Source organism: Carassius auratus, chromosome 1, assembly GCF_003368295.1.
Source record: "Carassius auratus strain Wakin chromosome 1, ASM336829v1, whole genome shotgun sequence".
Classification (NCBI taxonomy): Eukaryota; Metazoa; Chordata; class Actinopteri; order Cypriniformes; family Cyprinidae; genus Carassius; species Carassius auratus.
The window spans coordinates 7,105,684-7,118,181 of NC_039243.1; the positions used below are offsets into that span (position 1 = coordinate 7,105,684).

General features: G+C 35.3%; 1 protein-coding gene across 2 annotated transcripts in view; it reads right to left on the reverse strand.

The window, feature by feature from the left end:
• Positions 1-6,030: 6,030 nt before the first annotated feature.
• The window catches only part of LOC113049778 (complement C3-like), a 121,663-nt gene continuing 115,195 nt past the window's right edge, over positions 6,031-12,498 (reverse strand). For both annotated transcript variants that reach the window (XM_026212516.1, XM_026212447.1), the window contains exons 39-40: positions 6,453-6,588; positions 6,031-6,172 (exon numbers count right to left, since the gene is read on the reverse strand). In XM_026212516.1, coding sequence (XP_026068301.1) covers positions 6,031-6,172; positions 6,453-6,588 — 278 coding nt within the window. The remainder of the gene's footprint in view (positions 6,173-6,452; positions 6,589-12,498) is intronic.

Genomic DNA, 12,498 nt, shown 5'->3' on the forward strand with positions numbered 1-12,498 from the left:
TCTGATTGTCACCATTGATGTGATGCATATCCAAAATCTTGATGTCTGTTTGTGACGACATGATTGGTTTTCTAAAAGTAAGTACATTGTTTTATCTACAAAGTTTATATCCAGAGAAATATAAACATAGTTGCAGCAATACATTTTATTTTACTATAATTAGTCACCACTACAAGCAAGATATGTGTATGTTAGATCTCAACTCTCTTTGCCACAGTAACAGTGTTTTACAACACACAAGTTACAGCAGCAAGAGACAAGCTAACACCTGAGCTCTTTTAAACTTTGTCTTTCTTCGCCACAAAAACAACATTTTAAAATATACTGTTATAGCAGCAAGTGAACATAAGAAGTAGCTGGACCAAGATCCCAACTAAATCAAACATTTTCCACCACAATGGTGACTTCAAATGAATCAAATATCAACATTTAAATCTCTGTTAATTCTCAATAAGAGCTTCTCTAGATGTCTGACAGAAATAAAGTCACAGAACCTTGTAAGGAGGACAGAGGTGGAGAGTCCAGGGGTCAGAAAGTAAAAGTCCTGCCACATTTTTGCTCCAACCATGAACTCAGCAGCTGATTTCACCAGAGGAGGAAACAAGTCATTCCTTCCAAGTCACAAACTAGTCTCAACTCAAATCCCAAGTCCTCAAAGAGTTAAAGTCAATGAGATAATTAAGAGACTAATTAAATGATGATTGTGCATTGGTGATGAACACCTGCTGTTATTGTGCGTTACAGAGGATCAGATGCTGATGTTTTATTGGTTAAAATTATGCCACCATCATTGAGATCAGTGTTTGCTTCAGTTGGGCTCTTGACCTTTGGTTTCTTATGTTAGATATTTCTCTGTAAAAGTACATGTGCCGTTATAAAACAGTGCAATTTGTGCTTTGCAGAAAACCGTTACTAGCTCCTTTTACATGATGAAGTAATTATTAGGCATCAGCCTGTTTATTTCCAAAACAATTTTATGTATTTATTATTAACAAATGTTCAGTTTTTAAATAACCTACCTTGTGGAACCGTTGGTTTAATCACTATAATGAATACATTTCCTAATGTATGTAATAAATATACATTTTTTCGAAATCTTTTCCTAATAAGACGCACAGACATCATGACCCAGCATATGAATCTCAACAATGGTGACAATCAACAAAACACTTCAAGTTGAAGTGCATGCTGGGTAACACCATAGTAAAAACTCTGATTATGCACTGTAGCATGAATAATTATTGTAACCACTGTTGAGGATCATATGATAAGTGCTCATGTCTAAAATCCCGAGCCTGTACAATTTTTTCCCCCAATATTTAAGCATTACAATAATATTTGTTTAATAGGACTTTTTTGTAGTTCAGTAATTGCTGAACATAATTTAACAAACCAAAGAGACACCTTCATGAAGTTAATTAAAATGTTTTAGATAAAAAAAAGGGCAATTAAATTTTCTACTTCAAGCTTTTAATTCAGCAATGTGTTAATGTTAACTACGTAACACAACAGCAAGTGTTTAAAAGCAAATTACTTTGAATTATTAAAAGGGTCAAGAGCCCAACTAAAGCAAACACTGATCCCCATGATGGTGGATTCACCACGATTATGGTGACAAAGTTTTTTTTTTTTTTTTTTTTCAGTTGATTTCATCCAAGGCTGTGCTTAAAGTCAATTGTAGTTCTTGTGTTTCTCTTTTCTTCAGTGATGTTGATTGTTAACAGCAGGTGTTCATCTCTAATGCAGAATTATCATTTAATTAGTCACTTAATTATCTCATTGACTTTAACTCTTTGAGGACTTGGGATTTGACTCAAGACTTGTTTGTGACTTGAAAGGAATGACTTGATTCCTCCTCTGGTGAAATCAGCTGCTGGGTTCATGGGTGGAACAAAAATATGGCAGGACTTTTACTTTCTGACCCCTGGACTCTCCACCTCTGAAGGAGGATATGTGAACATCTATATCGGATGTACAGAAGACATAAAAAACATAAAAAAAGACGTCATAAAAACATTCTCTCCTCAGTGAATGTCTTTCCAATGTCTGCAAAGACATAAAAATACTTTTTTTTTTTACAGTGCAGCATAGGGTTTACTGTATTTTCATAAATATTGTGACAGTTTGTCAAAAGGTCAAAGTTTAAATATGCTGTTATTTGTTTTACTTCAGTGTGCTGTCAAAAATAAGAACATCATTTTCAGTTAAATTTACATGTTGAGTTAACTTAAATATATAAGTACACTTGAAATTAGTACCAAGTTAAGTGAACATAATTGTTTAAGTACATTAAATTAGCATCAAGTTTGGTGAACTGAGTGATTTAAGTACAATCTACAAAACCGTCAAGTTAAATAAACTTAAAAATGTAAGTTTTGGGAGACTCCATTACTCAATTAAATTGAGGCAACGAGTTTACTCAATCAATTTAGTTCAGTCAACTTATTAGCGTTTTCTACAAAACCGTCAAATTAAATAAACTTAAATATGTAAGTTTTGGGGGACTCCATTACTCAATTAAATTGAGGCAATGAGATTACTCAATCAATTTAGTTCATTCAACTTGTTAGGGTTTTCGATCTAACGAGTTAAGCAGTAACTTTAGCTGCCATGTTCTTTCGCTCAAAGGAAAACGATTGGGCCACTTCATCAAATACTTAAGTTGTCGTTTCAATAATCATCTCAAAATCACGTACCACAAAGATTTAAATTAACATATTTCACCAGTAGAAATCATGCAAAACAACTTTATGTCTACATAATTTTAGTCACCGAACATAGTACACAAAGAAAAACTTCCTCTTGAATTGTAGTTCAGCAACCAAACAGACTAAAAGGACGAATTTTGTAATCCACCAATCAGTGCTTTTGTTCTCTTGTTGCTAGGCAGAATTTCTCCCATGGCCAATCACATTAAAGGAAGAACAGAGTGACGTTGAGTTTTTCGAAAGGATTACTCATGATTTTGAGCTCACAACACTTGAAATCTTAAGTTTATGCATTTTGAAGGTAAATTAGTTAAATTAACTCATATTTTTAAGTGACAGGGCCAAAATGCAAAATTTTAAGTAATGTTTAGTCGACATTACTTGATTTTTTAAGTTAAGGCAACATTAGGGTTTACAGTGAGTGCTGCTTCTCTGTTCCCATTTCCTGCACACGCCTGTGCACGGTGGCTCTGGATGTTTCTACTCCAGACTCAGTCCACTGCTTCCTCAGGTCCCCCAAGGTCTGGAATCGGTCCTTCTCCACAATCTTCCTCAGGGTCCGGTCACCTCTTCTCGTTGTGCAGCGTTTTTTGCCACACTTTTTCCTTCCCACTGAGGTGCCTTGATACAGCACTCTGGGAACCGCCTCTTCATTCAGAAATTTCTTTCTGTGTTTTATCCTCTCGCTTGAGGGTGTCAATGATGGCCTTCTGGACAGCAGTCAAGTCGGCAGTCTTACCCATGATTGCGGTTTTGAGTAATGAACCAGGCTGGGAGATTTTAAAAGCCTCAGGAATCTTTTGCGGGTGTTTAGAGTTAATTAGTTGATTCAGATGATTAGGTTAATAGCTCGTTTAGAGAACCTTTTCATGATATGCTAATTTTTTGAGATAGGAATTTGGGGTTTTTATGAGCTGTATGCCAAAATCATCAGTATTAAAACAATAAAAGACCTGAAATATTTCAGTTGGTGTGCAATGAATCTAAAATATATGAAAGTTTAATTTTTATCATAACATAATGGAAAATAATGAACTTTATCACAATATGCAAATTTTTTGAGAAGGACCTGTATTTACTTTGGCACATTTGTGTTATTACCATCTGTATAAGTGGCCATCAGCACTTATTTGCATCGTAATTCATTGTAAAAGATGCATTCCTAGCAATCTCAGGATGTTCTGTAATTGGCAAACAAAGTAAAATCTTTTTTTTTTTTTATTCTTATTTTCTTACTCAAATTATTCTTATTGTATTTTTCTAGTGCTCAAATAAATCATTTATATGATGTCTAAGTTTTTGTCTAGTGTTTTAAAATTGAAAAAAACTATGAAGTGGTATGTTTACTGACTAAATAGTTTGTAGAAGCAATCAATACTATTGGGAAATATATTTTCTTATATTTGGGGGTTGGGGCGTGTAGACATAGTTTCATATAAATATTTGCAGGAGTCTAATTTTTCATTATATTTTATTCAGATTTGAAATAGAAACTCATGAGACATGTGGCTTTCAACCCATTACTTTTCTAGATTGCTCCAGGACTCATTTCATGTATTTTTATATATATAAAAAATATATATATATTTAAATAAATTTATGCATTTAGCAGACGCTTTTATCCAAAGCGACTTACAGTGCATTCAGGCTATCAATTTTTACATATCATGTGTTCCCAGGGAATCGAACCCCCTAACTTGCGCTTGCTTGCTAGCGCAGTGCTCTACCAGTTGAGGAACACTATTTAAGAGTGGTAAAAAAAATTCAAGGCACTTCAGGGTCTATAACTTTTAATATTTTTGAGCAAAATCAAATCTGGTTGATAAAAAGTGAAGCCCAAAGGGTCCTCTTTCTAAAGACACCACAATTATGTTTGTAACACACTGAAGTAGGAAACTATTACAATTATAAGTTAGGTAGAGCACTTTCAGCTGTGAGTCCCATAATGCGGGGTCAGGTTAACAGGTTTAAGGTGGAAGGTATGCATGGAATACTGATACACGTCCAGTTTTCACCTTTTTATACAGTCTATGGTTTTCACAAACTTGTTTTTGTTCACTTAATCCATAACCGACTGTGTTTACATGAGATGTTCTACATGATAGACATTTACACTAACTTAAAGTTAATCGACAACAAATTGTGACTCCTGGGAAAACGGGATGTCTGGTCACCTTATCCCTGCCCCTTTGGGTGCCGAGGCCATTGTTTCAGATCGCTAGTTTGGATTTTTGTATCAATCCACGCCATACTGAGACTAGATATGCAAACGCCCCTTATCCGATTGCAGTCCAATGACAGGGATACACATTTTGAAGGACAAGACAGTAGCCTAGAATTTATTTTGAATATCTGGTAGTCCTCAAATAACATTTAGTCCCATTTCGTCCTGTTAACAAAGAAACGGCATTCATCATAGTTTTTATCATCAGATATTATTTTTAGCTCGTCAATGTCTCGTCTTAGTCTCAGTAAAAATGTTAGTTAATAAATATTATTCATCTCTTCTTAGCTGACGAAATGAACACTTGATCAATCTGCATGTTTCACCCATGGCACTTCCATTGTGTTTTCGCAAGTGACAACAGTGACCCAGTTCAAACATCACAGTGAAAGTCTGAGCATGTAACTGTTCTGTCTTTGGCTGCACAGATGAGTCCCAGGCTCAGAGGAGACAACACAGCAGTGGACTGATTGATTTATTTACTCTATATTTCGCTGCTGTTTTTAAAGAAGAAACTGGCCCCTTTGCATAAGCCACATTATCAGGCAGTGAAAAATACATCACAGAACAAAGAAGACACACCGACAAGTCAAAGCAGGTATAAAACAAAGTTGAACTCTTTTTTTTTTTTTTTTTTTTTTTTAAGAATTAAAATAGTAATTACAGTATTGTGATGTGACAGATTGATGTAGCGCCTTAGTACAAGCGTGGATGAACATCAGAAAGTATGTTGTTCCAACTGTGCAAAGACATCACTACCCCATTTTCAAGTTCAACTCTGTTGACTTTAATCGGCTAAATCTCCTGACTACTTTGTTTGTCAGAAAAAATGGTGTATTCTGCATTATTGGTCAGATTGGCTGTCAATCAAACACCCAGAGGAGGCTAAATACAGAAAATAAGATTTTAAAATAGGAATTCAGGAACTGCATGAAAGACATCATAATGGATCGTGCATGAAGATGTTCAAGATTTATTATGGAATTATACCAGCATATTTTGGTGAAATTCATACATATCATCAAGAACAATTTATGTAGAGTGTGCAAAATATAATGTTACATTTCCTATAATAAAGAAATGGTTATTATACTATATTTATAAAGTACAACTATATCTGAGAAGGCTGTTCTGGAGGTCAGTGATGCCGATGTATCGCTCCCGGTGTTGTGGAGTTTGGCTTTCTTCTCTTGTAGGCCAGTATTCAACCCAGGTCTGCTCTCCAAAAACATACTGCAGACTAAAACATATAAATCAATTTTGGTAAGAATAATAATTAAAAAAAACAACACTAAGCTGTTTACACACTATAGATTTGGTTTTAGTCAGTCTAAAAAATGACTCATACAGCAATTCTATGTGAATGTCACACTATTCAATAGTCAAAAATTCAGACAGAGCTCTAGATAATATCACACATTTATTTTTATTTTTTTATCCGATGATATGTTGCATCGTAAATTTGTGGGTCCTTCTGTGAATAAGCAGAATCCTGTAGATCAGGGAGTACTGACACATACCTTCCTCCCAGCTCTGGCAGGTCAACAGATCTCCCCATGATGAGGTACGACTTGCCTTTCACCAATCCTAAAGATTCTCTGCAACCGGGACGAGCCAGGAATGGTCTCACTTTCCCCTCAGCATCCTCATCAGAGCCTACAGCACAGAACAGGACACAATTTCATCATGATGTCCCAAATGTCAGCCACATTTCAAGAGAGTTATAAACACATGCCATTCATTACACCTAAGTAAATGTGCTATCAGGACAGTTGTTTCACATTATAAAATGAGACTGTAGCAAGAACAGACATCCGCATTGAGAAGTGCTTGTGTGAGGGGGTTATGACAATAGACTGTATAAAAACATGGTCGTTGTGTTCATGACGTCAACCGTAGGTGAACTACGTTTTCTCCCAGATAATCGAAAAAGGGCAAAACGGCGAGAGCTTGTTGCAGAAAATACGCCCACCTAGCTTGACTGTGGTGACAGCACCGTCAATCAACCTGTCACTCAATGTGGCCACGCCCTTAATTATGCAGAACTTTAAGGCTTAATATAATATTATATATTATTATAATATATAATATTATAATAAATGGATGTTATAAACATTCATTCTGTCAACGAATATTCTAAATTTTAATATATATTCAAATACGTAAAAAAAAAAAAAAATTTCGAAGGTGAAAATTAATATTCGAATGAAAAAAATGTGGAAAAAATCGCTTGCGGTAGTAGAGGCGTGGTTGGCTACTTTGCCAGTGGACGCGCTAGCGCGCCTGAGGGTTGAGGGACAGGTCACAGGAGTCGCACTGTCTGGCACAGAATCACTGCTGACAGTTGATGCATCTTCATGGAAAATGGCAGCAATTGCAGAGCCCAACTCGACCGCAGCAGAGAAAGTGAGGTAAAATTGTTGACCCGCGAGATAAAGTTGTATGCAAGCTATTTAAGATCAAAGGTGGAGAGTCCAGGGGTCAGAAAGTAAAAGTCCTGCCACATTTTTGCTCCACCCATGAACTCAGCAGCTGATTTCACCAGAGGAGGAAACAAGTCAATCCTTCCAAGTCACAAACTAGTCTCAACTCAAATCCCAAGTCCTCAAAGAGTTAAAGTCAATGAGATAATTAAGAGACTAATTAAATGATGATTGTGCATTGGTGATGAACACCTGCTGTTATTGTGCGTTACAGAGGATCAGATGCTGATGTTTTATTGGTTAAAATTATGCCACCATCATAGAGATCAGTGTTTGCTTCAGTTGGGCTCTTGACCTTTGGTTTCTTATGTTAGATATTTCTCTGTAAAAGTACATGTGCTGTTATAAAACAGTGCAATCAGTGCTGTGCAGAAAACTGTTACTAGCTGGTTTTACATGATTAAGTAATCATTAGGCATCAGCCTGTTTCTTTCCAAAACAATTTTATGTATTTATTATTAACAAATGTTCAGTTTTTAAATAACCTACCTTGTGGAACCGTTGGTTTAATCACTATAACGAATACATTTCCTAATGTATGTAATAAATATACATTTCTGAAATCTTTTCCTAATAAGACGCACAGACATCATGACCCAGCATATGAATCTCAACAATGGTGACAATCAACAAAACGCTTCAAGCTGAAGTGCATGCTGGGTAACACAATAGTAAAAACTCCGATTATGCACTGTAGCATGAATAATTATTGTAACCACTGTTGAGGATCATATGATAAGTGCTCATGTCTAAAATCCAGAGGCTGTACAATTTTTTTTACACCAATATTTAAGCATTAAAATAATATTTGTTTAATAGGACTTTTTTTGTAGTTCAGAAATTGCTGAACATAATTTAACAAACCAAAGAGAGACACCTTCATAAAGTTAATTAAAATGTTTTAGATGAAAAAAGGGCAATTAAATGTTCTACTTCAAGCTTTTAATTCAGCAATGTGTTAATGTTTTCTACGTAACACAACCGCAAGTGTTTAAAAGCAAATTACTTTGAATTATTAAAAGGGCCAAGAGCCCAACTAAAGCAAACACTGATCTCCATGATGGTGGACTCACCACAATTATGGGGACAAAGTTTTTTTTTTTTTTTTCAGTTGATTTCATCCAAGGCTAACAGCAGGTGTTCATCACTAATACAGAATTATCATTTAATTAGTCACTTAATTATCTCATTGACTTTAACTCTTTGAGGACTTGGGATTTAACTTGAGACTTGTTTGTGACTTGAAAGGAATGACTTGATTCCTCCTCTGGTGAAATCAGCTGCTGGGTTCATGGGTGGAATAAACATATGGCAGGACTTTTACTTTCTGACCCCTGGACTCTCCACCTCTGTTTAAGATACAGTTAGCATACCATTCGACCACTAGCAACATGAGGTCACATCTCAAAAATGCGCACCCAAATGAGCATGGCATAATGTGTGGAACTCCAGCTAAACAGTCACGTCTTGACACTTAACATAACTTTGCATCGCCCGCCATAAACTCTTTGTCTGCAACACGACAAGAGGCCATAACGGATAAATTAATTTCATTCATTTGTAAGTACATGAGATCGATCAGTATCGCGGATTTGGGATATGACTTGAAGACTTGCTTGTGACTTGAAAGTCCCACCTCTGGATACTGTTTTTTAAACCAAATCTTTGCATAACATGGGGGGGGGGGGGATTCCAGGAGGCAGGATTAACTTACCATCAGAGGTGGAGAGTCCAGGGGTCAGAAAGTAAAAGTCCTGCCACATTTTTGCTCCACCCATGAACTCAGCAGCTGATTTCACCAGAGGAGGAAACAAGTCATTCCTTTCAAGTCACAAACTAGTCTCAACTCAAATCCCAAGTCCTCAAAGAGTTAAAGTCAATGAGATAATTAAGAGACTAATTAAATGATGATTGTGCATTGGTGATGAACACCTGCTGTTATTGTGCGTTACAGAGTATCAGATGCTGATGTTTTATTGGTTAAAATTATGCCACCATCATTGAGATCAGTGTTTGCTTCAGTTGGGCTCTTTACCTTTGGTTTCTTATGTTAAATATTTCTCTGTAAAAGTACATGTGCTGTTATAAAGCGATTTGTGCTTTGCAGAAAACGGTTACTAGCTCCTTTTACATGATGAAGTAATTATTAGGCATCAGCCTGTTTATTTCCAAAACAATTGTATGCATTTATTATTAACAAATGTTCAGTTTTTAAATAACCTACCTTGTGGAACCGTTGGTTTAATCACTATAATGAATACATTTCCTAATGTATGTAATAAATATACATTTTTTCCTAATAAGACGCACAGACATCATGACCCAGCATATGAATTTCAACAATGGTGACAATCAACAAAACACTTCAAGTTGAAGTGCATGCTGGGTAACACCATAGTAAAAACTCTGATTATGCACTGTAGCATGAATAATTATTGTAACCACTGTTGAGGATCATATGATAAGTGCTCATGTCTAAAATCCCGAGCCTGTACAATTTTTTCCCCCAATATTTAAGCATTACAATAATATTTGTTTAATAGGACTTTTTGTAGTTCAGTAATTGCTGAACATAATTTAACAAACCAAAGAGAGACACCTTCATGAAGTTAATTAAAATGTTTTAGATAAAAAAAGGGCAATTAAATTTTCTACTTCAAGCTTTTAATTCAGCAATGTGTTAATGTTTACTACGTAACACAACAGCAAGTGTTTAAAAGCAAATTACTTTGAATTATTAAAAGGCTCAAGAGCCCAACTAAAGCAAACACTGATCTCCATGATGGTGGATTCACAACGATTATGGTGACAAAGTTTTTTTTTTTTTTTTTTTTTTTTCTTCCAGTTGATTTCATCCAAGGCTGTGCTTAAAGTCAATTGTAGTTCTTGTGTTTCTCTTTTCTTCAGTGATGTTGATTGTTAACAGCAGGTGTTCATCTCTAATGCAGAATTATCATTTAATTAGTCACTTAATTATCTCATTGACTTTAACTCTTTGAGGACTTGGGATTTGACTCAAGACTTGTTTGTGACTTGAAAGGAATGACTTGATTCCTCCTCTGGTGAAATCAGCTGCTGGGTTCATGGGTGGAACAAAAATATGGCAGGACTTTTACTTTCTGACCCCTGGACTCTCCACCTCTGCTTACCATGAACTAAACCCTGAACTCTTGGTTGATTAACCCCAAACCTTACTTACTCGAGGTATGTGGTTCCAAAACAACATACATATATATGGTGCTGTAAAGCAGAGAGAAGATATTATCTGTCTGTATGTGATAAGCTAGTAATTTTGACCTGGTCTGATTACAGAAATATTAACATTTCTTTTATTTGAGTTTTGCATAATCAACCAAGCAGAACTACGAGATGTAAAACAATTATAGCTAGTGAATTTTAAGTCTATAAGTGAATACAAAAATTGAGCTCCACTACTCTGCAGACACACATAGACATTAAGAACCAGCATATGACTCTCAACAGTGGTGACAATCAACAAAATGTTGCATGCTGGGTAACACCATTGTAAAAACTCCCATAATGCACTGCAGTATGAAAAATTGTCACCACTGTTGAGGATCGTGTGATAAGTGTGCATGTCTTAAAGCCTGAACTGACAATTTCCTCTTTTTTTTGTCTTTCAACGTTGAAGCATTGCTGTGGTGTTCAGAAATCGCTGAGTGTCAGTCAACAATCCAAAGATAAAGACTACTTCATGATGTTTAATCATGAGTCATAAGCAAAATAGCAGAAGATTATCTGTTACTGCAAGGTTTGATTCAGCAACGCATACATAACTGTTGCGAAAACAATATTGCATTTTTTTTAATCAAATTCCTTTGAGTTAGTAAAAAGGGTCAAGAGACTACTTAAAGCAAACCTTGACCACAATTAGGGTGACATAGTGTTTTTTTTTGTTTTTGTTTTTTGTGTGTGTGTTGTTGTTGTTGTTGTTTTTCAGTTGTAGTTCTTGTGTTTCTCTTTACTTCTGTGATGTTGACTGTTACCAGCATATGTTCATCACTAATGTACAATCATCATTTAATAAGTCACTTAATTATCTCATTAACTTTAACCCTTTGAGGACTTGAGATATAACTTGAAGACTTGCTTGTGACATGAAAGTCCCACCTCTGGTTTAGTCTGATTCGTTTCTCATCCAACATGCGAGAAGTTGAGCTGAACGTCCCTTCACGGTCTCCGCTTGTGCAGGGACATGTACAGTACACTCGCGCAGGAAAGGGACTCTTATTTGTGCGTCAGTACAATAACGACTGTTCGCTTCCTGCTCATCAGCCGACAAAAGACCAAAAACCGGCCGATTGCCGATCGCGTATTTTAAGCAAAAACCGTCCAGTTCCGATTTATGGACGGTCAACCGGTGCATCCCTAATTTTATTAAGTAGATCATTAATTATGAAATACTTATATATATACTTATATATATATATACACACACACACAGACACACACATACATACATACACACATACAAAGAAAACAAGTAGATAGAATTGAAAAAGAATACAGAAAGCTAGTGTTGGAGGAAAAACAAGCAGTTAGAAAATTAATAAAGAGTGCCAGAGCGTGCCAATTATTTTTATGTTTATTTGTTTTCTTATATAAAAAAATGATCAAATATAATTAGAATAGACAGTGATAGAGTTCGAGGGTCAAATAAAGATAAAAGAGATGTGTTTTTAGATGTTTCTTGAAGATGCATGTAAAATATATTTTGCTTTGCAATATAACAATTTTAAAGGTAACAAAGTAATTAAAAAGGCAATGGTGGACATACTATAATAATGTTTTTAAAAGTATTTTACCTGACAATTACTGTATCAGTTTAATATATTACACACTTTCATTATAATGAATTTATAGAATTGAAAAGCTTTATTGCACAGCTGTACTTTGGAATTTAAGGTCTAGTAGCAATACACACAAACAGTTCTAGTGCACATGTAAACAAATATGCACAGAACTATGAAGTTACATATTTACATTATTTTACAGTTACACTGCAATCTGTACAAATAAAACAAATTAATGTATTCCTTGTGTTATGTCTAATCCTTAGCAT